Raw genomic sequence first — 26,978 nt, 5'->3', positions numbered from 1 at the left:
CTACCATACCCTGTTCAAAGGCACACATACACAATCCATGTCACAATTGTCTCAAGGCTTAAAAATCCTTCTTTAACCTGTCTCTTCATCTACACTGATTGAAGTGGATTTAACAAGTGACATCAATAAGGGATCATGGTTTTCACCTGGGCAGTCTGTCATGGAAAGAGCAGGTGTTTCTTAATGTTTTGTAGACTCAGTGTATCTGTCAATAGAAACTTTAGGGCTCCCTTATGCCCTGGTCAAAAAGAAACCTTATGCCCTGGTCAAAAAGAAACCTTATGCCCTGGTCAAAAAGAAACCTTATGCCCTGGTCAAAAATAGTGCACTGGCCTCCTGCGTGGCGCTGCGGTCTAAGGCACTTTGAACGGTGTTTCTTCCGACACATTGCTGCAGCTGGCTTCCGGGTTAAGCGAGGCCGGGTGTTAAGAAGCAGGGCTTGACGGGTCATGTTTCGGAGGACGCATGAAATCGACCTTCACCTCTCCCGAGCCCGTTGGGGAGTTGCAACGATGAGACAAGATCGGAATCATAAAAGTAAAAAAAAGGTGGACTACATAGGGAATAGTGTGCCATTGTGGACGTAACCATTGAAATGGTAAATGTCTGTCCCTAATAGGCTTCAGCATGTCCAACATCACGTCCTCAGACCGTTAGTGTTGTACGCGTACCAAGTAGTGCACTACTTTTTAGTGTGGCCCATATAATCTCTCGTGGAAAGATTCTTCATGTAAACCGAGAGAATCTGTCAGGACTGAATGCGGAGGACAATGAGCAGCAGTACTACTGGCGCTGGTTATTTGTACAAATCCTGATTTCTCAGGTGTTCACCTCTTTCATATTTTGGTATGAGGGGGGACATTTGGCCTGTAACATGTGAAGAGAGAGAGGGTTCTGCTCCCCTCTCTAGCATCTCTTCTCAACACGTATGGGCCCAGAATTTAATCGAGCAGCTGACAAATTACGTGACACTTTAGTTCTGGGTTAACCGAGATTATGGCCCATAGGGTTCTGGTCAAAAGTATTGCATTAGAAAGGGAATAGAGTGCCATTTGGGACACAAATGCCATTACTATGTAATGAGCTGTGATTAAATGTTAAAGACTTCCGACATAAAAGCTAACAGCCTGTGAAATCATTCACACCAAGAGGACGGTTAAAGTGTGACTACATGACCCAGAGAGAGAAAGTGAGAGAGATTGTAGTTTGTACAGCTTACCCAGAGATGGTCCTTTTATGCGGCCTTTGGCTTACCTCCTGATGAATGTTTCAAGCATCTCAAGCTAAACAAAAAAGACATACATTTAAGACAATTCACTTGTTTGTTTTTTTATTTTTATTAGAAATGTACAGCTTATGAGTTTCCATTACTATTGACCTTTTTTCAATGTTATACTTTTTACAGTTTTTACTACTGTTAAAATATATTCTCCCATCGCTGATCTCCCAGGTTTGTGATACACAGAAAACCGTACTGGGCACAGAGCAGTGCCACTGTCTGAACAACATGATGACGAGAGTGTGTGTGTGTGTGTGTGTGTGTGTGTGTGTTTGGGATGCATATGTGAACATGTGCACAACATGGAGGCAGACTGACATGTCCCAACATTCCCACTAAAAAGGGACCCTGTACTAAGTGTTCACTAAGAAGAGGGAAGGCATAGCATTGTGCAATAGCCCTTTCCCCTCAGACTTGAGATGAGTTTAGTGCTAACCAGTGGCAGACTTCAGACCCTATTCACTTCCCCCTCAGGCCTGGAACCCACCACGGCAAGCATAAATAGATCAGATCTCCCAAACACAATACCAACATATAGCTTAATAAAAAAATAGCATGAAAATATGTTTATATATAGGCCTCTATTCTACAACAGGTTGTCTGAGAGGTAACAGAGGACATTGTAATGGGGAAAAAAGTATTTGATACTGTCCCAGTGTGTGAGATGGAGATAGATAATCAACTCAGGGAACCCAAACAGCTACAACATCACTAAGTATTAAGCCAGACTAGCAGGAGATGTGCAAAGGCAATCATGATTGGAACGTTACATTTGACAATCTTTTGGACATGATTTGACGGGGAACAGATAAAAGATCTTATCCCCTACAGGTTCATTAAATGTAATGAGCACGAGAGCAGTCAGGCGGATAGTGAAACGACGGGACGCCGTGGCTAAGAGAACATGAGTCAAGCTGACATGGAAGCGCTTTCAGGTGTCTAGGATCACACAAGCCGTGTGTGTGTGTGTGTGTGTGTGTGTGTGTGTGTGTGTGTGTGGGGGGGGGTCCATGTAGTCTCCCTGTTTCAGTCCGTTTTCAACCGTTTAGTTCCTAATTAACATGACCCAGATCCATCCGACAGACGATCACTAAAGTCCTTGAAGCCAAGAAATCAAACTAAATACGTGGAGTGCGTGTCACTAAGCTAAGTGTGACCGTTCATTTGTTTAGCACAGTATAAAAACAGGGCAGCTTCCCCAGTGCCCCCACAACCTACAGCAGGTGCAGTTTGTCATTTTGACAAAACATTTGTTCCCTATCTAGCTAGTCTGCCTCGAGTTGGCATATGTTGAAGAGCGAGCTTTGTATGGATCCCACTGTAGTGCGATTGAGATGATAAGCTTTGCCTAGCGACTGAAGCAGCCAATGGCTGCATAATATATAATACTGTCATGCCGCTTCCAGGGATTTTTCTACTGATCGCATATTATACCCCTTCCCTACCCCTTTGGCATCTGTTCAACCCCTTGGCTACTGACATATTAGAACATGACGGGTAGAGAACAAATCATCTATAGGAAGTAAAAAGTGAAATGTCACCTGGGAGGAATTGGACTGCTCCAGGACCATTTCACAAGTTAAGAGTTTGTGTGTGCGCACGTGTCAAGACCCAGTCAGACAGAAGGAGAGCGAGTATTGTCACAGCGCTTCCTGGTCCCTAAACGGGAACCATCATACATGAGACGACGTCAAAGTAAACATACATGATAATGTAACTCATGACAGTAAAAATACAAATCAATTGGCATAATAATAAATCACAATAATTCCAGTGTAAGTGTTTTTTTTTTTTTTCTTAAGTCAGTAATTCTTGTCCCAGAGGTACAGGCCAATGGATTGGCAAAAAAATAAAATCCCCTAGTCGTTTGTCCACGATGCCAAGACATGCTGTAGTGTACCGGGGGTCTGAGAGAGTAGCAAGGGCCCTCCTTAGCAGAGCCTGGGACTATAGTGGAGGCGGTGTCTGAGAGAGGGGTAGAGTAGGGTGGATCTCTTCCAAGGCCTGGCCCCCTTGTAGGCCACACTGACTGGCCCCAGCCCCAGCCTGCCTCGGTCTCATCAGAGTTTGAGGCGCTGCACAGAGAGGGGTGTTGAAGTAAAAGGATCCCCCCCTCTCCAAAGGAACGATAGACTGAGATCATAGTGAGATGAGAGCTGAGCCGCTGTGGAGCAGTGCCCATCTCCAGCATGCAATTACTCTCTCAATGGTCCACATTCCTCCTCCTCCTTAGAGTCCCCTCCCCCATAGAACTGCACTCAGTCCACTCAGGTATAGTATCAAGGGCTGCAGTGGATTCTCAGCTTTGTTCTATTGTCATATAATATTACCACCTGGTCTTCCCCCACTCTTCATTCCCTACCTTCGACTCCTCATTTTCTATTTATTCATCCTCAGAGATCTTCTTTTCGGTCTGCAGCCAATATAGCTTCTCCCCTTGGCTGGCATTTCCCTCTCCCTCGAGATGCCAACCTTCCAAGTGTCGTTCATCACTCGACTAGGAAGCTTGGAAATCGAGGCAACCTCCATCCCTCTCCTGCTCCCTCTCCCCTCCCTCCGTCAGTCTTGCAGCTCCCCTCGCCACTCCCCTGTCCGTCCCCTCTCTACCCCCGTCACTGTTTCTTCTCGCGGGTGGTGATGGTGACCAGTTGCTTGGCGGCCTTGGCGATGTCATAGGCGCACTGGATGACCTGCTGGGTGAGCAGCTGGTAGTCGACGGCGGGCGCTGACGGGTCCGGGGGTGCCGCCTTGCGACACTCCACCTGGAGGCGGGAGGCGCTGGACGCCAGGAGGCGCAGGGAGCAGTGCACGGCGTCTAGGGCGGGCCGCTGAGGGGAGACGGAGGGAACAGTTAGACACAGAGGAGACAACACTTACTGCTTACAGCTAGAATCTGTATTTGGTCACGAAAATGTGCAGTATATATTCTGCTGTTCTATCAGGCATCCAAAAATATAATGTTTGTTGTTTGAAGCAACCTCTTTGGTAATAATAATAACTGTTGGTGGCAGTTTCACACAATACGGAATCTCTAAGGAAATTCTAGAAAGAGGGAGAGCTAGAGCAAAACCTTACCTTGGGAAAGAGAGAGGCCATTTCAGTGACAGCAGAGTGGATCTTCTCAGAGCATGGAACGAAACTAGGGAACATAAGACATCCTCTTGTTACAACCATAGATAAAACGTAAGCCAAATTCTTGTTACCCCCGTAGACACAACGTAAGCCTCAGTCCGACTGTGTCATGGAGTGAGTCTCGTAGTCGGGGCCCTACCTGTCGTGTTTGAACTCCTGTGCGGCCCTCAGAAGCTCCTGGATGTTTTTGGTCACCTGCTCCGTCTTGAGGATGACGTCTTCGGTGCAGGGCAGGGTAGGATCCGGCTCACCCCCCCTCACCCCCACCCCACTCCTCCGACTCCCCCCGGCCCTCCTCTTCACTGCTGCGCCCCCTACTGTAGGACGCACACAATCAGTACACTAACATTAGCCTGCAATTCCCACATTGAGCAGAGAGTTAAGCATCTCTGAAGTAATCACCCACAGTAAATATGTCCTTGACAAATACAAACAGTCAGCCAGATGTATAGGTAGACCCTAGAGCCTGGCCTGTCTGCCCCTGCTACATGTTGGTGGAGACCCCAGAATGACTCGTTCACTGCCCAGCCACCTGCTCCAGATATCCCCCCCCCCCCCCCCAGCCTTACCTTAGCGACAACTCGTACATCTGAGTGTTGTCATAGTCACTATCAGTGCCACTGCCGTGCTTCTCTCCTTTAGGGACCTGTGGACAAACAGAACACCTTAAGGCTGACATCAGTGAGAGTATGGCAAGGCCTTTATTAACCAATCAAAAGCAAGTCATTCACACAAACATTTACACTAAGCCGCAATATATAATCCTCAGCAATGCATCAGCTCATATTGGTCTATAAAACAGTGTCAGTCAGTATCAGCTTTCATAAGACGCCCCTGAAGGTTTCAGCCGTCACGGTCTGGGGTTGGTCGCGAAGTAATCTAATAACCCTGGAAGTCACAGATGAGCTGACCAACTGTAAGGGAGGGCAACAGCCAGCCAGTCTTACCATGTATCTCCCCATCTCCATGGAGCTAGAGAGGTGCTGTCCTCCATATGGTGTCGGACCTCCAGGACCCCCCTTCCTCACCTGGAGGATAGACAGAACGGGACAGGAACTCAGAGAACGAAAGGAGGAAGCGCAGAAGGAACACTGCCTGACAGAATTTTTACGTTTTAGTAGGAAGATTCCAAATCAGACACTGGGATGCGCTATACATGCTTGAGCAGAGTCAGCTCAGCTTTGTGCAGGGAGATAGTAGCCTATATGTCGAGGTCAAATTAGATTATTTTTGTCAAATAACTGACTGAAACTCAACAGCCAAAGTGCCGAGCAACTTTCCCCAGGACAGGTTTATACTGAAAATGTGTACACCCCAAGATGACTGGAATTCAAAAGGAAATGTGTGAGTCTTGAGCTAGGTCCTGCCAAGTAGTTAGTGAATCACTGTCCCGGAACAACTCACACACAGGAGTACATCATTAACATTACCAGACACACAAACATACTGTCTGACATACACAGGAGAAGACAGAGGAGCCAGTTAACTCTCATTAGCTTGCCTGACATCACGTCTCCTCTCTAGTCACATTCACAACAGATGTATTCATAAAGCATCTGAGTAGAAGTGCTGATCTAGGATCAGCTTAGGCTTTTAAAATTAGAATAAATAGGGGGGGGGCCTGATCTTAGATCAGCACTCCCCCGAAACACTTTATGCAGGCCCAGACAGTCAGCACGATTATAGACACATCTTTAGATACAGCTGGCTGACATAAGGGGCTATGCTGTATGGCCAGTAGGCCACTCTTAGACTCATGGTTCCCTAGCGGAGAGCTAACTAGATGAAGACTGAACATCTGTATGCTGGCATATGCTTTATGATACACAAATAATGTCCATAAAATGAAGTCATCGGCATCGGTGCTTTTCAACAGAGCACTGGGTTTTTACCACTGTGTGGTCCAATATCTATGATGGGGTCCAAACTGTACAACTTTAAAAAGGGGCAATCTGGGATTGGTACATAGATTTTTTTTTGTACTTTTATATTAAATGATACAGTATAGCCATATCATTTTTTTAAAATTACTTATAAATACGGTATGAGCAACAATGCAAGACATATACAGAAAAAAAACACATTGTAAACACAACTTAACACAATATCCTAGCATATAGAACTCTAAATTCTATACAAAATAAAAATGTTTTTCTAACTACACAATAAGAAATTGTGCATTTGCTAATTGCTACGCTGTAATGCCCTACAAAATACAAACTAAAAAGAAACACGGATAAATGCACAGATAAACCAAACTGAATTGGGATTTTGCCTCACCCGCATGGATAATGGAATGTAAAGGTTGAAGGCAACAATGAGCACAACAAAAGACACACAGGATAGATAGATGGAAGTGCCCAGAATACGAGCAACAGATAGACAGAGACAGGAGTCAGGACAGATAGAGAGACAGACTGACTTTACCTCCTGGCTTCCCATTCAAGTTCCACACCAGTCGAAGTGTCTGGAAGCAGGGGTGAGTGTGTGTGTGTGTAAGTAGTGCATTAGCTTAGAGCGCGTCGGACCACAGATCACCGGCCGTCATTTTCTGTTAATTTCCACATGTTGAATTGCCACTGTTTGTCAACACACCCAACAGTTGATCCACACTCGTGTAAGTCAGCCTGCCCTAGTGACCGAGTGGGTCAGTGACTGACAGGATCCATTGAGAAGAGCGTATGGCTATTGGCTAACGGTGCAGGACAAACCACTAACTCTCCTCGTGTTTGAGCTACTCACACTAGAGATAGGGAATGGGAAAGCTATGATAGACACTCCCCTAAGGTTTGGACATCTTCACTCAATGGTGGGAAAGATACCTGCCATCTTAGCTTAAAAAAGAATTCCATTATACACTCAAAAGAAACCTCAATCTGAGAGATAAACTCATGTAAAGTGAGTGGAGGCGAAGAGTGATTTGCCACAGTGTCGAAGGCTCTGTATTTGTGTGTATTTGGGGCAGGTGCGGGCGTGCAGCATCTGGCACAGAAAGCTTTGCGCCAGCGGTAGAGGCTGGGGGTCAAAGGTTAGGGGTTAAAGTAGAGGCGCGCTCCACTGGTGAGCGGTGTGTGCATGCCAGACAGCAGTAGAGAAGGTAGGCAGCAGTAGCGACAGAGAGGGCAGGTGGTGTATATCACCATGACCACGGCAACCTGGGGGCCGTAGCGCGTTGCTCACACTTACACTGGGGTGCAGAGGCTGCAGGCGGCCCGTCAGGGAGTCCAGGCCCGGGGAGTGGGAGTGGGGCTTGGGGGTGGCGGGCCCCGGCTCGTACATAGAGAAAGCCTGTCTGTCCCTCCGGTGGGCGGGCGACGAGGACATGGCTAGGCTGGAGTGGTCCCCTCCCCTACCTCCCCCTCCGCCGCTTCTCACCCCCCCCTTGCCAATGTGCCGGGCTGCCTCCTCCCCCGCCTCCCAAACCGCCAGCTCCCCCTCCTCCGATGACCTGGCCCCCCCGCAACGCACTGTTCTCCGTCTGCATCCGCGAGATCTACGGGGAAAGGTGGGGACGGGGGAGGAGGGTCACCTTAATGTGTCAAAGGTCACATGGACAAGTATCCACATACACAGGTACTGTACAGGGAGCTTCATTTAGCTAACCACATACTAGATATGGATGAAGGTAAGATTATAAATGGGGATCAAGGAGTCTATAGGCCATCTATAGTCTATACTGATGGGTGGATATAAGGGGTTAAACTGGCTAGTCTGTGGATGGGTATAACTACATATTGGGTTACAGTGCCTTCGAAATGTATTCAGACTCCTTCTCTTTTTCCACATTATTAAGTTACAGCCTTATTCTAAAATGGATCAAATTAAATTAAAATCCCTCAATCTACATACAATACCGCATAATGACAAAGCGAAATCAGGTTTTTAGAATTTTCGCAAATAAAAAACAGAAATACCTTATTTACATAAGTATTCAGACCCTTTGCTATGAGTCTTGAAATTGAGCTCGGGTGCATCCTGTTTCCATTGATCATCCTTGAGATGTTTCTACAATTTGATTGGAGTCCACCTGTGGTAAATTCAATTGATTGGACATGACTTGGAAAGGCACACACCTGTCTATATAAGGTCCCACAGTTGACAGTGCATGTCAAAGCAAAAACCAAGCAATGAGGTCGAAGGTATTGTCCGTAGACAGGATTGTGTCGAGGCACAGATCTGGGGAAGGGTACCAAAAAATACCTGCAGCATTGAAGGTCCCCAAGAACACAGTGGCCTCCATCATTCTTAAATGGAAGACGTTTGGAACCACCAAGACTCTTCCTAGAGCTGGCTGCCCAGCCAAACTGAGCAATTGGGGGAGAAGGGCCTTGGTCAGGGAGGTGACCAAGAACCCGATGGTCACTCTGACAGAGCTCCAGAGTTCCTCTGTGGAGATGGGAGAACCTTCCAGAAGGACAACCATCTCTGCAGCACTCCACCAATCAGGCCTTTCTGGTAGAGTGGCCAGACCGAAGCCACTCCTCAGTAAAAGGCACATGACAACCCGCTTGGAGTTTTCCAAAAAGGAACCTCGAGGGATAGATGATCAGAGCAAAGTACAGAGAGATCCTTGATGAAAACCTGCTCCAGAGTGCTCAGGACCTCAGACTGGGGCGAAGGTTCACCTTCCAACAGGACAACGACCCTAAGCACACAGCCAAGACAATGCAGGAGTGGCTTCAGGACAAGTCTCTGAATGTCCGGACTTGAACCCGATCAAATATATCTGGAGAGTCCTACAAATAGCTGTGTGGCGACGCTCCCCATCCAACCTGACAGAGCTTGAGAAGATGGGAGAAACTCCCCAAATACAGGTGTGCAAAGCTTGTAGAGTCATACCCAAGAGGAATCAAGGCTGTAATCACTGCCCAAGGTGCTTCAACAAAGTAATGAGTAAAGGGTCTGAATACTTAGGTAAATGTGATACGTTTTTATTTAAATATACATTTGCAAAGAAATCTAAAAACCTGTCTTTGCTTTGTTATTATGGGGTATTGTGTGTAGATTAAGGGGAGAAAACAATGTAATCCATATTAGAATAAGGCTGTAACGTAACATGATGTGGAAAAAGTCAAGGTGTCTGAATACTTTCCGAATGCACTGTATCTTAACCAATACACATACATATTGGCGGTATTGGGGGTTGATCTTTAGTATCTTGGAAAATAATGGGACTACACATGCATGGTTTATTGAGGGGTACGGGGGGGGGCTGCTCTCACTGACACGGTGTTTTACCTGTATGTACCTGTCAACCTATCAACACTGGAAGAGAACTGCTGTGCATTTCCCAAGTGTGTGTGCAGGGGCTGACGTATGTGTGTCTAGGGGCTGGTATTTCTCCTGGCGTTAGACATGAGTGATGGGACAGACATGGGACAATAGCTCAGGCATTCATGAGAACAAAACAACAATACCACCATGGAGAGACAGGACAGGAACAAAGTGACTAAATATGGCGTAACAGATGGGAACGAAACCTGATATTTTGACAAACTGCAGTGCTTACACTAAAACTAACAGATACTGTTCTGAGCTGCACAATTTGCTTACTACAGTATAAGGACAGCTCTGGGAACAGACTAGATCAACACTGATAGTGATAACACACTAACATAATGAGGTAGAGAGGATACATCTTCCATTAACTAAAAATATAATTGAAAAAGCAGCTCTTGGTGTATTATAACACATCAACTGGTAGACATATTGAAATTCCGCCCATCTTTCTGTCGTGCATCCTGCCCTCCACCCTCCCTAACTCTCTCCCTCTCCACTCTATCCATTCCTCCCGTCCATACCTCCATCCTCTCCCTGCCATCATCCCTCCCTCACATTTTTTTAAAATCCTCCCTCTCCTTACCTCTTTCTGCAGCCGGCGCAGCTCTTCACTCAGGTTGTTGTTGACCTTCATCAGCTGCTGGACTTTAGCCTCGGAGGAGGCCAGGGCCTTCTTAACCTCCAGGTACTCCTGCAGAGTGATGGGCCCGTCTGACAGGTCCGACGAGTCCATGCTCTGAGGAGACACACACACACACAGAATATAGAAATAAAACAATCTAAAATACACACACAAGCATTTGGGAGTCATTTATGTGGGATATTGTCTGAGCAATAAGCGGCACTCGATTTCGTCATCAGTCTTAGCAGTAAATGGAGAAGTTAAAGCACAGCTTAAAATAACACTCTTTTCACATTCAACACTGAAACCATATTTGAGAAATCTCTTCTTAACTGGAAATGACTTTGATCAGCATTCACCATTCACAGCTCAGCCATATCTGAGAAGCACAGAGCTTCTGTCTGTATGACACCAGAACAGTGCTTCTTCACACAGTGGACATGAAATTCTCATTTTACAGCAGCTTTTCCACCACGTCCTGTGGCTGTGGGAGCGTGCTTTAACAGGGTTTCCACCCCCTCTCCCCCACCCCCTCCTCTCACTCACCCTCTCACCCACCCCCTCCTACTCACCCTCTCACCCACCCCATCTCCCCTCCTCTCACGCACTCCCCCACCCCATCTCCCCTCCTCTCACTCACTCCCCCACCCCCCTCCTCTCACCCACCCCGTCTCCCCTCCTCTCACCCACCCCGTCTCCCCTCCTCTCACCTCTCACCCACCCCATCTCCCCTCCTCTCACTCACTCCCCCACCCCCTCCTCTCACCCACCCCGTCTCCCCTCCTCTCACCCACCCCGTCTCCCCTCCTCTCACCTCTCACCCACCCCCTCCTCTCACACTCCCTCTCCTCCCCTGCTTGTAGAACAATGCTCCTCTGATTGAAGACCCAGAATAGCTGTGATGTCACTGTGGAAGTATGTGGCAGCAGCAGCACTGCCACTCCCGCAGGGCATGCTGGGACAGGCTGGGAGGAAGATACAGCTGGCTGCTGGGGATAACACTGCAATCACTAGAAGAAGCTAAGAAGAACTATGTGCTGATTTACGATCAGTTTTGCGTTTTAGATCATAATGAATATGATTACATGGACAGGGGGGACCTGATCCTAGATCAGCACTCCTATTTTGAGACTCTTGACACGTATGGACCCTTAACTCAAAGCAGGGCTGGGAGCATAGGACCACTTCCTGGTCACTTTGCTCCACCTCCATTTCTCTCAGTACACATTTTATCCATCTATTTACTGGGTTTAAGGGGAATACTTTGGCTGTTCTCTGGTACTCTAATATTGGCCTGTAGAGAAAAACATAACGGTTTGCAATGGAAAAAGAAAACAAGAGCTTCTTATTAGGCGAGTTCCAAATAGTACCTCCCCCTTTCACTATGTTTCAGGCTGCTTGGTGCCAAGTGAACACTGTGTATTCATTAGTGCAAACCGGTGCAAAATGTTTCCCATTGGACAAATTCAGGTAGGTCCCTCCTCATTTGGACCTATTCGCTTCCGTTTGATGCTTAATTTCTTATGGATGGTGGCAGTATTGAGTCGCCTGGATGACTGACGTGCCCAGAGTAAACTGCCTCCTACTCACTCCCAGAAACTAAGATATGCATAGTATTAGTAGATTTGGATAGAAAACACTGAAGTTTCAAAAACTGTTTGAATGATGACTGAGTATAACAGAACTCATATGGCAGGCAAAAACCTGAGAAAAAAATCAAACCAGGAAGTGATTTGTAGTTCTATCTAATCCCTGTTCAAACTAGTGTCTGTGGGGTCATTTTGCACTTCCTAAGGCTTCCGTTGGCTGTCAACAGCCTTTAGAAACTTGTTTCATGCGTCTCCTGTTACTGGGCAGAGAATAGGAGCTCAGTCTATCAGTGGACTGCCTGGGACCAGTGAGTTGTTTACTGCGCGGGCACGTTTGGCGCACCTCTCATTCTTTTTCTTCTGTAATGAATACGCTATTGTCCGGTTGGAATATTATCAACGTTTTATGTTAAAAAGACCCTAAGGATTGATTGTAAACATCATTTGACATGTTTCTACGAACGGTAATAGAACTATGACTTTTTGTCTCTTATTTTACGCTCACGCGTTATGCCTTTGGATAGTGGTCTGTACGCACGAACAAAACGTGGACATAAATATGGAGTATTTCGAACAAAAATAACATTTCTTGTGGAAGTAGGAGTGCTGGTAGTACATTCCGTCCAAGATCAGCAAAGGTAAGGGAATATTTATAATACTAATTCTGAGTTTAGTTGACTCCAGAACTTGGCTGGCATCTGTATAGCTTGCTTTGATGGTTGAGCTCTGTACTCAGAATATTGACAAATGTGCTTTCGCCGAAAAGCTATTTTAAAATCTGACACAGCGGTTGCTTTAAGGAGTAGTATATCTATAATTCTTTCAATAACTGTTGTAAATTTTATCAACGTTTATGATGAGTATTTTTGTAAATTGATGTGCTCATTCACCGGGGGTTTTGGTGGGAATACATTTTCTGAACATCACGCGCCAATGTAAAATGGGGTTTATGGATATAAATATGAACTTTATCGAACAAAACATACATGTATTTTGTAACATTGAGTCCTGGGAGTGTCATCTGATGAAGATCAAAGGTTAGTAATTAATTTTAGCCGACTTTCTGGTTTTTGTGATGCCTCTGCTTGCTTGGAAAATGGCTGTGTGGTTTTTCTTGTTTAGGTGCTGTCCTAACATAATCTAATGTTTTGCTTTCGCCGTAAAGCCTTTTTGAAATCGGACACTGTGGTTAGATTAAGGAGAATCTTATCTTTAAAATGGTGTATAATACTTGTATGTTTGAGAAATTTTAATTATGAGATTTTTGTTGTTTTGAATTTGCCGCCGTGCACTTTCACTGGCTGTTGTCATATCGATCCCGCTAACAGGATTCAAGCCATAAGAAGTTAATGAACACAACCCTTCTGTGCCCTTCTCTCCTCACCTTGGCCCGGTTGTTGCGCTGTGTGTTGTTGTTGTTCTGAGTGGTCAGCTCGCTGTCCGTGTCCTCGTCCGACGCTACGCTGTCGTAGTCATGCTGGTCGTCGTCGGCCCCCAGGTCCAGACTAGAATCTACAGGGATGGATCAGAGCAACAACATAGGCCCTGGCTCAATCTCAATTCATCTTTCCTCAATTCCTCGCGTACTCTCCTCGCTTCCTTCTGAAAATGCATTGGAGAAGAAAGTCCGAGGGGAGGGAACTTGGACCGTTTCCTTGAATATGGTTGAGAAGGAGGTGAGGAATTGCAGAAAGACGTTTTGAGATTAAGCCACAGAAAAATCTGGAAATACTACAGCTCAACTTAACTAGTGACAACTTAACCATAACACAACCAGGCAACCCCAACATTTAAAATACATCTCAGTAACTTTTCCTTTTCACTCATACATCGCAATGGAAGGATTGACTGAAGTGTGCCAAAACAGCTTAAAGTCCAGAGCATACTTAATTCATAAAAGACCTTGTTTGAACTGGCTCAGTCCCTGCCTTCTCCTCTCCTCTCCCCTCTGCTCCCCTCCCCTTCACACCTCTCCCTCTCTCCACACCTCTCCCTCTCTCCACACCTCTCCCTCTCTCCACACCTCTCCCTCTCTCCACACCTCTCCCTCTCTCCACACCTCTCCCTCTCTCACCGGTAGGGCTGCTCAGGCCTTTCCCCTGTTGCCTCCTCTTGGCGTCACTCAGGATGTCGATGATTAGCGTTGCGAACTCACGAGCGTTGAAACGGGCCAACTTCTGTCTACCCTGAAAGAGAAAAATAGGCAGGGGACACACGCATTCATTCTTGAGTACGGTACTCAAAAACCCTCCGACGCATAGACGTAGGTTTACAGGAGAAAGATGAATTCAGACATTTTTGGTGTATTATTAAAGAAAACACAAATTGAAGCCACAGTCTCTGGTATTGCAGTCCTGTGGTCACTGGTCATGTGGTGTGGAAAATCATAGTCATAGGGGCTACAGTTGATCATAGTAACACACACACACACTAAACATTGCACCTAGCAATTCACATTTGTGTTTGCATAAGGGGACAAAAATGCAGGCTTTGTATCCATGTGGTTTCAATTCTAAACACGATCCGACCGTGAGCACACTGTCGTGTGTGTGTGTGTGTGTGTGTGTGTGTGTGTGTGTGTGTGTGTGTACTACTGACCAGTCAGATGGCTCCAACCCTATTCAATCCAATCCTAGCTGGGGATCTCACTGTGGTGAGGGTGCTGATGTGTTAAGGCCTATGTTTACACTAACGAGCTAGCCAACTGTGGGAGGACCCACAATCACACACAACCCCTTTCGTTTCCCCTCACCCTCCCCCACAGCTGGAAAATCTCTCTCTCGCTGTCTCTATATCCCACTGGCCAGTGCAGAAGCTCAGACATCCCGGTGCAGCCACAAAACTATTAATAGAATGTGATCTTTCATCCCTCTCTCTCCATTCCAGCCCAGACTTTATCTTTCCTCGTCTGCCCTTCTGTTCTCCTTTTTGTTCCCGTTTTAAAATCTGTCGTGCTCTCTGAGGATTTCTCCGTAGTCTCTTCTACTGCCTGCCTGTGTCACTGTGACTAGCATCGTCTTCAGCCTGCTGTCATCACTAAGCCTACGCAGCGGTTGGAGAAGGATACATACTAAGATATTCAAGCATTTGCTGGCAGTCGTCAAACGTTGTTTTCGCGTGTGTGTGTGTGTGTGTGTGTGTGTGTGTGTGTGTGTGTGTGTGTGTGATAGTAGTGGTGGTGGTTACCTGGTTGCGTGTGGCTGAGTATTCGGGGTTGACAGGCAGGAAGGGCACCGCGCTGCGCTCCGTCACCAGAGTACTGTGGTTCTGAGTCGTCAGCCACACTGGGGAAAGGGGGAGGAAGGACAGAAAGAAAGAGAGATATTATACACTGATGTGTGAGTGAGAGAGAAACAAGGTCATTTCAGCTGGAAGTTGGAACATGCACAGCAACACACCCTGCCTGCCGCCCACACACACACACAGTGCACAGCTCCACTGGAACAGACCACAGAACAGTTACAGTCTTACACACTTTCTCTCCTCCGAGAATGTCCTGCTATACCTAGAGCTGTGTGTGTGTGTGTGTGTATGCATGTGTGTGTGCTTGAGCGTGTCCGGCTCTTGGTCTCTACCCCATCCTGCTTACCTGCGGAGAGTCTCTGTCAGACAACGCAGTCTGCGACTGCTCCTGCTTCCGAGAGAGAGCGAGGGAGGAGAGTGAAAGAGAGAGAGACTCCAGAATTCCTGAGGCACTTTCCTCACCAACTCGCTCTCTCCTTCTCACTTGCTCCTTCCCTCTAAATTGCCTCTCTCATCTTAGACCTCACCCAGTGCCCTTTTACAGACTTTGTTTATGCGTTTTTTTATGTTTCCTTTCTAAACAGTGACTCCTTCTCCAGGGGAACAGCCTACACTAGGGCCATGTCCCACATAACACCCTATTCCCTTTATAGTGCACTACTTTTTTTTTACCAGGGCTTGGTGAAACGTAGTGCACTATATAGGGAACAGGATGCCATTTGGGACGCAGACCCCAGAGTGGCCCAAACAGATTGCATGACTCAAAAAGGCAAAGACAGAAAGAGGAGCAGGATGGGGAGATCTAGAGAGAGGTGGAGGAGAGGGAGAAGCAGGGGATGGGTTACACAGGAGAGGAGAAGAAGAGGAGGGGGGTGTCTCACCTGCATCGTTCTCCCTGCGGTCCACTTCGTCATACACATCCATGGCCAGCTCCTCAAACAACCGATTGTTCAGCTGTCACACACAGGACATTTATGGGACGCAGACAGTGTACACAAGATCAATGACAAACATAAGCAATGCACGGCAAAACAGCAAATACCAGCGAGGGAAAAATATATATAAACACACACGGTTAAAATAATAGGACAACCATGTACAGCAATGCTGTCAAAACAAACAGTAGCACTACACTAAATGGCTCTGTCCTTTTACTGCCCGGGCCAAAGGAGAATTGATTATACCATACACAGGAAATGGGGAAAGTCATTGTCCTCTGTCATAGACAATTAGAGTCACTGATACAGACATGGCTCACTGCTTCAGTTTATTATCAGATTAGCTCGTTTTCTGGGTCGTGTGCATTAGGCACCAAATGGAAGAAAAACAGGGAGGGATACCTCGTTTTTGTTTTCCTTTGAAAAAGGTTTCAAAATGTTTTCCCTTGTGTGTCCTAATGAACACAAGCCAGGAAGTCTACCAGATGGATAGAGCCTTAACTCGAACCCATGACCCCTACCCTTTGACCACCCAGCACTACTCACCGCTTGGAGCTTCTTCTTAGCTGCCTTGGCCAGTTCTGAGAGGTCCAGGCTACGCAGAGACACAGACAGACAAAATGCCACAATGAAACAACCACAAACACCAACAGAGAGAGGGGGTGAGGAGAGAAAGAGAGGACATAAAGGTAAGGGAGGTGGAGGACATGGAACTGGGGGTTTTCTCAGGGTGGTGGGTGGGAGGGGTGAGACAGGAGGGGTGTTAGGTCATGGAGCGAGGGCCATGGCAGATAATCAGGTGAAATATACAGGTAACTGCCAAAATAATGGAAACACTTAGGGATACAAAGTGTGATTCCTGAGTTAATGAAGCAAATAACATCCCATCATGCTTAGGGTCATGTATAAAAATGCTGGGCAGGCCATTATATTGGATACCATGGCAATGTGCTCGTAGGATGACAATGCCCCCATCCACAGGGCACGAGTGGTCACTGAATGGTTTGATGAGCATGAAAACGATGTAAACCATATTCCATGGCCGTCTGTCACCATATCTCAACCCATTTGAACACTTATGGGAGATTCTGAAGCGGCGCCTCAGACAGTGTATTCCACCCTTCCATCAACAAAACACCAACGTTTTGGGAATTTCTTGGGGCAGAATAGTGTCGCATCCCTCCAATAGAGTTCCAGACACTTGTAGAATCTATGCCAGGGGTAGACAACCCTGTCCCAGGAGATCCACAGTTACTGCTGGAGTTTGTTCCAACTAGGCACCACACCTAACCAACTAAGCTGATTGGTCAGTTCAGTGATTGCCAAAATTGAACACACCTGGTCTTCCAGGTCAGTTAAATGAAAAACAGAACCAGGGTTGCCTACCCCTGATCCATGCCAAGGTGCATTGAAGCTGTTCTGGCTTGTGGTGGCACAACGCCATATGAAGACACTTTATGGTGGCGTTTCCTTTCATTTTGGCAGTTACCTGCAGCTCCTTCCATTTCAGTTTGGCAGCATTCAAAACTACAGGCCTAAGTACTTGTATGATCTACAATGAGTACTGGTGGTCTAGATACGGTAACCAACCTGATATTTAAAAGCAAAGGGGCTCTCGTCAATGTTTATTGAATCAAGACATCAAAGTAATACTACTATATAAAAAAAGGCAGACAAAATCTTACAGGAATCCCTCCCTCCCCTAACAACAGCGAGATGATGAGCGCACGGGATAAAAGACGAAAAAGAAGGGGGGGATGTTGAGTGAGTGAGTAAGAGAAAAGAGAGAGATACCTCTGTGTCGGGCACTTAGGGCGAGCTCTGCCTCCACAAGCGCAGCAAAGATGGAGAGAACAGAAAACGAGTGAGCGAGACAAGAAAGAGACAGGTAGAAAGTAAAAGAGAGAGGGGGGGATACACTCCATATCAACACAGTCTCTCAGAGTAGGAGTGCTGATGTAGGATCAGGTCCCCCTCTGTCTATATAACCATATGAATTATTATCTAAGGTAAAACTGACCCTAGATCAGCTACTCAGGCGCTTTGTGAATACCACCCACTAGTTCTCCACAGAGTATAGTACAGAGTACAGTACAGTAATAGCAGTGTTGTAGAAGTCTGTTGTTGCTCAGCAGACAGACATGCAGTCTGCATCAGTGTAACAGGGGCCCTCCTCTCCTATCGAGCAGTACAGACTGACTAACGACAGGGCACAACCTACTGGTCAAAACACTGCAATACACCTAGCCACTTCACTTGTGCCAGAATATTACATGGTATTCATAACATTTCATTGTAGATTCCAGAAAATCTAAGGCATTGCCAGAATATCATGTCAAAGACAAAAATGCTCAATAGAGAATCTCATTTGAAAATACGTTATAGTCCAGGATTAGCCTTAATCTGTGCCTGAAAAAACACCCCTATGTATACTTACATTTACATTTACATTTTTGTCATTTAGCAGAGGCTCTTATCCAGAGCGACTTACAGTAGTGAATGCATACATTTCATACAATTTCATAATTTTTTTTGCTGGCCCCCCCGTGGGAATCGAACCCACAACCCTGGTGTTGCAAACACCACGCTCTACCAACTGAGCTACAGGGAAGGCTGTATACTTAAGCAATAAGGCCAGAGGGGGGTGTGGCATATGGCCAATATACCACGGCTAAGGGCTGGTCTTATGCACGACGCAACGCAGAGTGCCTGAATACAGCCCTTAGCCGTGGTATATTGGCCATATACCACAAACCCCCGAAGTGCCTTACTGCTACTATAAACTGGTTACCAACATAATTACAGCATTAAAAATACATATTTTGTCATACCCGTGGTATACGGTCTGATATACCACAGCTGTCAGCCGATCAGCATTCAGGGCTCAAACCACCCAGTTTATAATAAATATCAACCACCATGCAGATTTATAAATATAGTCCCCACACCCTCCCACCCATTCTATGTTGACCCTGAACACGACCCTTCGACACTTACCTGTCAGCCATCTGAGGAATGATATAATGCCCATTCTTGTGATCTACAGGATAGAGTACAATGGAGTGAAATCATTGTATAGTGTAAAACAGTCATTGGGTGAAAAATCACCCTACTAGTTAAGCCTAACAGTGGGTCCATACTTGGAGCGATAATCAGCAAACTATCAACCACCAGCCAGTCATGTTCAATGGAAGGAGACACAAAGAGACACACAGCGACTTAGCGGTCGGCGAGGAGAGAACTAGTGACCAGAATTGAAAATGTCCCAATATTATGCAAATTTAGGGAGAGGGCAGCTCTTGTTAGCAAGCTCTGACATTAGCGAACAACAAAACTGCTGTCATGCTAGCTGTTTGAAGGATACACCCACCAAGCGAGATCTCAACGACTTGATTGCTGATTATCGCTTCAACTCGGAGCCCTCTGTAAGGTCCTTGGCAGGTGTAAAAAGGTCACCTACCAGGGCGTCGGCCACACAGGTAGAAAGCCAGCCTGTCTGTGAGCTCGTACTGACACTCAACCAGCCGCTCTGCCAGCTCCACCTGGCCCGCTTGCCTGCCACACACACACACACACACACACACAGACAGTACAACGATCAGATCCTATAACTGTATGACACAGCTTACTGACACAATACAGCAGAAAAAAATAACAAATAAACTGACTACCTTATGACAGAGTCATGTGTATGAATACCATGTTTAAAAAGAGTGAGCCGGGGGTGTATTCACAAAGTAACAAAAGCAAACAGGATAAAACGGGAAGGGACTACCTGAACTTGTCTGATAAGAGACCTTTAGAACATGTTTTGGAACAGTGTACACTAATGAATAGACCCCTGGTGTAGCCTACCTGGCGTAGTCCATGGGTGTGCGTCCGTTGATGTCCAGGGCTCCGGGGTCGGCTCCGTACACGACCAGCAGCTCTGCCTGCAGAACCTGGCCTGCCTTGGCTGCCACGTGGAGTGGAGTGGTGCCCTTCTCCTGAGAGGACAACCGCAAACGCACACCATAACTTCGAATTAGGGAGCATGGCCACAGCATAGACCGATTGGACCGATGCTCTATAGTGAAGTTGTGAGTGTGGTGAGAAAGTGGGTAATTTGCAGTAACGGGGTGGCAGGGTGAGTGGTGAGAAAGTGGGTAATTTGCAGTAACAGGGGGTGGCAGGGTGAGTGGTGAGAAAGTGGGTAATTTGCAGTAACAGGGGGTGGCAGGGTGAGTGGTGAGAAAGTGGGTAATTTGCAGTAACAGGGGGTGGCAGGGTGAGTGGTGAGAAAGTGGGTAATTTGCAGTAACAGGGGTGGGAGGGTGGGGGTGAGAAAGTGGGTATTTTGCAGTAACAGGGGGTGGGAGGGTGGGGGTGAGAAAGTGGGTAATTTGCAGTAACAGGGGGTGGGAGGGTAGGGGTGGTATGGGTCTCACCGGGTGGAAGAAGTTGGCCTGTGCTCCCAGAGACAGCAGCCGTAGACATGTCTCCAGACTCCCCGTCCTCACACTGGAGTGCAGTTGCTGAGACAGAAAGAGAGAGAGAGAAAGAGACCCTGTGAATCCCCTCATTAGTGGTGTTTAATAGGTCCACACAGCGGCTTCCATTAGTTATTCCTGTGGTGTCATTAAGGTGCTTCCTTCCTGCCTACAGGGGAGAGAAGAAGAAAGGCAGGCTCTGTGTGTGTGTGTGTGTGTGTGTGTGTGTGTGTGTGTGTGTGTGTGTGTGTGTGTGTGTGTAGCCTCAGTGGGAGGCAGCCCGGCCCACCAGCCATGGCCCTGAGTGGACGAGCCCAGCCTTTGAAGGAGGTCAACCTCTTACCCCTGACCTGAGGGGGCGGGGCCTCACCTTACTGAGATCCTTGGTGGTAACACCGTCGTCATCGCGGCACGGCAGCTTGTGGACGAAGGATAGCATCTGGTACTTGGAGCGGATGAACTCGGACTTGGTGGGACTGTGTAAGACATAAGGTAAGACATCAGCTGTATGTATTTTTTTTACCCTTTTTCATGGTATCCAATTGGTAGTTACAGTCTTGTCCCATCGCTGCAACTCCCATACGGACTTGGGAGAGGCGAAGGTCACGAGCCGTGCGTCCTCCGAAACACAACCCAACCGCACTGCTTCTTGACACAATGCCTGCTTAACCCTTGAAGCCAGCTGCACCAACGTGTCTGAGGAAACGCCGTACACCTGGCGACCGCCACAGGAGTCGCTAGAGCGCGATGGGACAAGGTCATCCCTGCCGGCCAAACCCTCCCTAACCCGGACGACGCTGGGCCTATTGTGCGCCGCCCCATGGGTCTCCCGGTCGCGGCCGGCTGCGACAGAGCCTGGACTCGAACCCAGAATCTCTAGTGGCCCAGCTAGCACTGCGATGCAGTGCCTTAGACCACTGCGCTACTCGGGAGGCCCTCATCAGCTGTATGTATGAATCATTGCAGCAGGAGATGCCGAGGGGCAAATCCTCTCTGATCTCATAATAGTCTGATACTAGTTAATGACCCAAGGCTGAGCTGCATCTAACACATAAGCTTATTAGCCTGATCGGACTATAACAATTGACCGAGTGAAAAGAATCTCTTGAGATCTTGGTGGGGGAGAGTGAGTTCCACAAACAGAGACTAAACGTAAGCGGGGAATGTTCCCACCCAGGTCATCATTGTAAATGAGAATTGGTTCTCATCTGACGTATCGTGAAATATATGTTGTGAAATAAAAAATAAACTTACTGAACTTTGTCCTGTGGGTTGGGTTTCCTGCGGCCGCTCTGCACCTGTGCTGGGTCAAGCAGGGAGTGCTCCCAAATCGAGTTAGCCCCATTACTGGCCAGAGTCTGCACCATCTAAAACACACACACTAATGAGACACACGACAACACAACCCTAACATGAAATTATCTAATGTTGGGGTTGAACGTCCTCGTAGAGCAAATCAAAGCCTCTTCCAGTGCCTGAGGCTGGTCTAGTGGGTAAAGCCACCGCCTGCAGCACCTATACACCACCAAGCGTGGGTGCGAATCCTGACCCCAGAGCCACTCTCTGCATCTTCCTCCCCACTAATTTCCTTCCTGTCTGAATAAAGTACAAATAGAAGAAAAAAACCCCAGTTCCTAACAAAAGTCTTCTCAAATCTTTTCTGTCCAGCAGCCAGGTAACATTTACTTTATATTAGCGATGGAGGAAAAAAAACTATTGATAGTTAAATATTGCAACTTTATTTTAAATGTATTTAATCGTTTTTCTAGGTAGCGTTAGCTAGCGCTAGTCGGCTGTGCGTGCGCCAAAACGCCTGTATTTTTCATCCTATAGCTTGATCTCAATCATCTTTTCAAATAGTGAGCCAACATGTTTTCAGCACTTTTATTTCCATGCTCACTCGTCTCTCTGCAGCAGACATATAGTGAGCAATATGTTTGGGACATCAATTCGCAATAAAAATCGTATTATCGAATCGCAATAAAAATATAGAAATCGGGAAAATCGCAATACATATCATATTGGCACCTAAATATTGTAATATCGTATTGTGAGGTCCCTGGCCCTAATTTATATATAGTTTATAAACTGTTCTTTATCAGTATGGATTTACATGTTATAAATCTGTAATAAACAGGTAAAGGCCTAATACAGTGGTTGAATTGGGTTACTTGTCATTTAGCTGCTTGCCAAATACTGAGCTACTTGTACACCCATCAGTAATGATCCCCAGTGCCCACTCCAGCCCCCTATCTTGTCCCTCCCCCAGGTACCTGCAGCAGTGCAGGGGGCCAGCCGCTGTGCCGCAGGTGCTTGACGATGGAGATGTGGCGTCCCAGGCTACGGTGCACCGAGCAGCACTCGTCACAGATCAGTACGCCCCTGTTGATGCTGGTCCAGCCTGGATCTGAAAACAGAGAAAGAGAGAAAGAGAAAGTGAGAGAGAGGTGGGGGTCAGGAGTGTACAACTTAGGCTATTTAGCAAAGACCCACCTCTGACAACTGTCTACTAGGCCCAGGTCATCTCAGGTTCATCGTTAGGCCTATAGCTTTGTTTTACCGTTTCTTACCGGTAATAAAGTTAGGCCTAATATTTGACATTATTGTTTACTGCACACATTTAAAATAATCAAATAGCCTAATGTGAGGGTGATGAATAGGCTGACAGTTTGCCTGACATGTGGAGTTCACAATGAGGAGTTCTCGAGACCATAAAAACCAACAAAACACGTATTATTAGCATCATACTGTATAGCCTAAATACAAGTCTGACCTTAAAAATTCTGGTACCACCCAATTGTGCCTTTAGGTGGTAATGAGATCATCATACTAGACAGGTCCAGAGTTCAGTGGGCACAGAGAGAAACATGGGCCACACAGTCTAGTCATTAAGTCTGGCTGGGGCAAGGTTAGCCTACACCCTCAGGATCCTGCTACAATTAGGCTAAGCTAACTGTGTACGACATGCAAACGGCCTATTTTATCCGAGGAACTAGATGGAGCATTTTTTCTCAATTGGTAGGCCTAAGAGCTTAACAGATTGGGCTGGGGAGGAGTGAATACGTGCAGAGAGAGAGAGATCTGTTCTTGAGGGACAATTTTGAAAAAAATAGCTATTGGCAATACTCAACAAAGCATGCCTACTGTTTTCCAATATTATAATCTATGAAAAGCAGCTATTCATTAGCCAACAGCATACCACCCTGCATCCCACTGCTGGCTTGCTTCTAAAGCTAAGCAGGGTTGGTCCTGGTTGGTCCCTGGATGAGAGACCAGATGCTGCTGGAAGGGGTGTTGGAAGGTCAGTAGGAGGCCCCCTTTCGTCTGGTCTAAAAAAATATCCCAATGCCCCAGGGCAGTGATTGGGGAAATTTCCCTGTGTAGGATGCTGTCATTCGGATGGGACATTAAACAGGTGTCCTGACTCTCTGTGGTCACTAAAGATCCCATGGCACTTATCATAAGAGTAGGGGTGTTAACCCTGGTGTCCTGGCTAAATTCCCAATCTGGCCCTCATACCATCATGGCCACCTAATCATCCCCAGCTTACAATTGGCTCATTCATCCCCTGTAACTATTCCCCAGGTCGTTACTGTAAATTAGAATGTGTTCTCAGTCAACTTACCATGTAAAATAAGGGTTAAATAAATAAATAAAGCAGAGCGCTAAATCAAATGTTAAGAGTGGGGAGCAGGACTCTTCATTGGTATAGATTCCAATCGTTGACACTAAAAGTTAAATCTCATCATAATTCATGCGTCACAGAACAACCTGGCCTTCCCTGTGGCTCAGTTGGTAGAGCATGGTGTGTGCAACGCCAGGGTTGTGGGTTCGTTTCCCACGGGGGGCCAGTACAAAAAAATAAAAAAATATAAAGAAAATGCATGAAATGAAATGTATGCATTCACTACTGTAAGTCGCTCTGGATAAGAGCGTCTGCTAAATGATTAAATGTAAATGTAAACAACCCCATTGCTCTTCCTCTCCATGTCCACACTTACTTCCACTTAGTGTGTGCAGCACCTAATGTGATTTCATGCACAGACACTGACCTAGGCTACACAGACACAGCGCATATGGGGCCACTCTAGTCTCTGTCAACACTACTGAAGACTATAGCCCTCTCTTCAGTCTAGCATTCTACCACATGCTGTGCTGCCCATCACAACAACCCCATAAAATGAACCATATTATGATAGAAAAACAAATAGGCCTTACGAGTATACTGGCAATAACAACATTTAATAGCCTATAGTGGCTATATGACTTCTTCCAAAATATGGAGGTTGTTTATGAGTCCAGTAGCTATTCCAGTGTGGAGGGTTGCAAGGAGTCACACATTAGTGGCTTGGATCAGCAGCTTGATAGAGCTGCCACTTCCCAGAAGGAGACAGGCTGCCGAGGCAGCAGAAAGCTGACGGTAGACTATAAGTAAGAAAAAGAAACGGCACAGTGCACACACAGAGTAGGTATACAAGCAAGCCAGGCTAACGCAGGTAACTGCAGAGGAGTGATGGTCAGGAGTGTCATAAATCAGCTGGGATAGCAGAAACACATTCCTGAAGGGAGAGCAGCAGTGAAGGAGAGAGCAGCTGCCCTACACCACACTCCAACCAACCCCCATCCCAAACTCTCCTCCCCCCCAAAACATTTGGCCAGTTGGGGTTAAATGTGTAAGGCCAAGGCTATGCCGGCAGAGAGGGCCAGGATGCCAAGGTTGGCATCACATCAGAGTTGTGGGTGCACAATAATGTTGTAGAAAAACACAGTTGGAGAATGTATTCATGATTTTATGAGCAACTACAAAAAAAAATGCCATGAAGGATGAAGCTAAAAAAAATTATGTTTTATGCCTACAGATGGAGCAGTCTAGACAGGTCAGGGGTCCAGATTACAGGCACTCACTCAATCACTATTCACAACCTATACTATCAACGCCCCTACTCTGCCCCGCACTGCTTGCTAACATTGGCTAGTTGCAGGCAGCTAGCTAGCCAACTAGCTTCAACTACTATTTTATGATCATTTAACTAGCTAGCTCGCTAACTAACTCAGTAACAACGTTCAACTAATCTTCTTGACTCTAAACGTTAGCACACTAGCTAGCTATCTGACGTTACACAAATTACAACGTGAAATTGGTCACATTTATAGAAGTACTCTGGAGGAAAACATGCCAAACTAGCTAGCCTGTCGTCTTCAAATGTAACTAACTACCTAGCCAGCTAGCTAGTTAGCCCGTGTGGCTACAGAGCCAACTTTACAGACAAACAGATGTGATAGCAAGCTATTCAAGTTAGACCAGACAAGACAGACACCCTTTCTCATTTGTTAGCAAACTAGGTACGTAGTTAGCTACCAGATAGATGTGGCGGTTAACACGAGAAATAAAAGCAAACGTTATACGTTGCTTGGCTAGCTGCGCTGGCTAGTCAAGTAGGCGAAACAAATCTGACACTCAAATTCATCTACAGAATATGATTCTTATCAAATAAACCAAAGTAACTTTCTAGTCACTTCATTTATTCACATGCACTAAAAATGCAAATTTCACTCTGTTTAAAGGCCTGACTAACTAACTGCCTGTGAACCTGCGCCGTTTTATTGTACTACTGACAGCAGTCACAGGCCTCCGCCGTCCCACCGAAATGTCGCCAGCTAGCACATATCAAAGACTAAAAACAACACATTGTTTCAGTTTTCATCGTACCTGGTGCACTGCAGTCGGCGCATACTTCGGTTCTGTGGACCTTTCTTGACATGTTTAGGGTTCCACTACAGCAGTGGTTGTATATCCAAATTATATCTAATGGATGTTCGCCCTTCCGAAGACCGCCTTCTGCTGTTTCTATATGCTGCCCTGAATCCCCGGAAACCGGCGTTGTGGTCTTTGGCTCTCCCGGCCCGAAGCTTTCCCTTTTCTTCCTAACCGGTTTCAGTCCTAAACTCCGGATTCAGTGAGTCGCAGGCCTCGTCAGTGGGATGATGATCACTGGCTAGCTCATATCTAGAGGGATTTAAGACACTAGCGCACACTGCATTGCCAATGTCGAGACCTAGGTTAACTGCGCTCCGTCCTACATGTCACTCGACTCGCTCTCCCACTACTTGCTCTGCTCGCCACTCTCTCTCACCAATGCCAATGGGAATAGAGATAGTTCTAAAATCATATCGTATTCGTCAAAGCTTGGAATCTCATCAATACCCACTCATGTAGGCCTACACCTATAAATGTTCATCTTTAGCTAGGTCTCTAGATATTATTTATTTGATTTTGTTTTGTTAAGCTTTATAGTGCCTTAGGCTAGTTTATATTACAGGCGAGGCTGTCGAAGGAAAATAGTGGTGGCTGGCAACGCAATTCTGATGTTTTAGACATTGACTAATCTGTAATAATATGGGGATAAAAGCAGGTTTACAAATAGC

General features: G+C 46.4%; 1 protein-coding gene across 4 annotated transcripts; it reads right to left on the bottom strand.

Moving 5' to 3' along the window:
- Window positions 1-1,313: 1,313 nt before the first annotated feature.
- Window positions 1,314-26,673, bottom strand: LOC106612648 (ARF GTPase-activating protein GIT1). 4 transcript variants are annotated; one of them, XR_006771136.1, is made up of 20 exons: window positions 26,263-26,673; window positions 22,826-22,959; window positions 21,807-21,919; window positions 20,923-21,028; window positions 20,511-20,597; window positions 19,939-20,069; window positions 19,544-19,638; window positions 19,081-19,123; window positions 17,878-17,904; window positions 16,630-16,678; window positions 16,027-16,099; window positions 15,089-15,186; window positions 13,977-14,088; window positions 13,287-13,414; window positions 10,275-10,427; window positions 5,359-5,439; window positions 4,981-5,057; window positions 4,551-4,728; window positions 4,355-4,418; window positions 3,881-4,107 (listed from the first exon to the last, which is right to left on the bottom strand). XR_006771136.1 is itself a non-coding variant. In XM_045724423.1 (19 exons), the coding sequence occupies exons 1-19, from the start codon at window positions 26,312-26,314 to the stop codon at window positions 3,892-3,894; spliced, it is 1,866 nt and encodes a 621-aa protein (XP_045580379.1). In that variant the 5' UTR covers window positions 26,315-26,673; the 3' UTR covers window positions 1,314-3,891. The 4 variants fall into 4 exon arrangements, 1 of the variants encoding a protein (XP_045580379.1); XM_045724423.1 differs by lacking the exons at window positions 5,359-5,439; window positions 17,878-17,904 and adding an exon at window positions 18,301-18,303 and having other exon boundaries at window positions 1,314-4,107; window positions 4,551-4,749; window positions 5,003-5,057; window positions 10,320-10,427; XR_006771137.1 differs by lacking the exon at window positions 17,878-17,904.
- Window positions 26,674-26,978: the final 305 nt, after the last annotated feature.

This window comes from Salmo salar, chromosome ssa09 (genome assembly GCF_905237065.1).
Source record: "Salmo salar chromosome ssa09, Ssal_v3.1, whole genome shotgun sequence".
NCBI classification, from domain to species: Eukaryota; Metazoa; Chordata; class Actinopteri; order Salmoniformes; family Salmonidae; genus Salmo; species Salmo salar.
The sequence above is the reverse complement of the archived record's forward strand: the minus strand, read 5'-3'. Positions and strand labels throughout refer to the sequence as shown.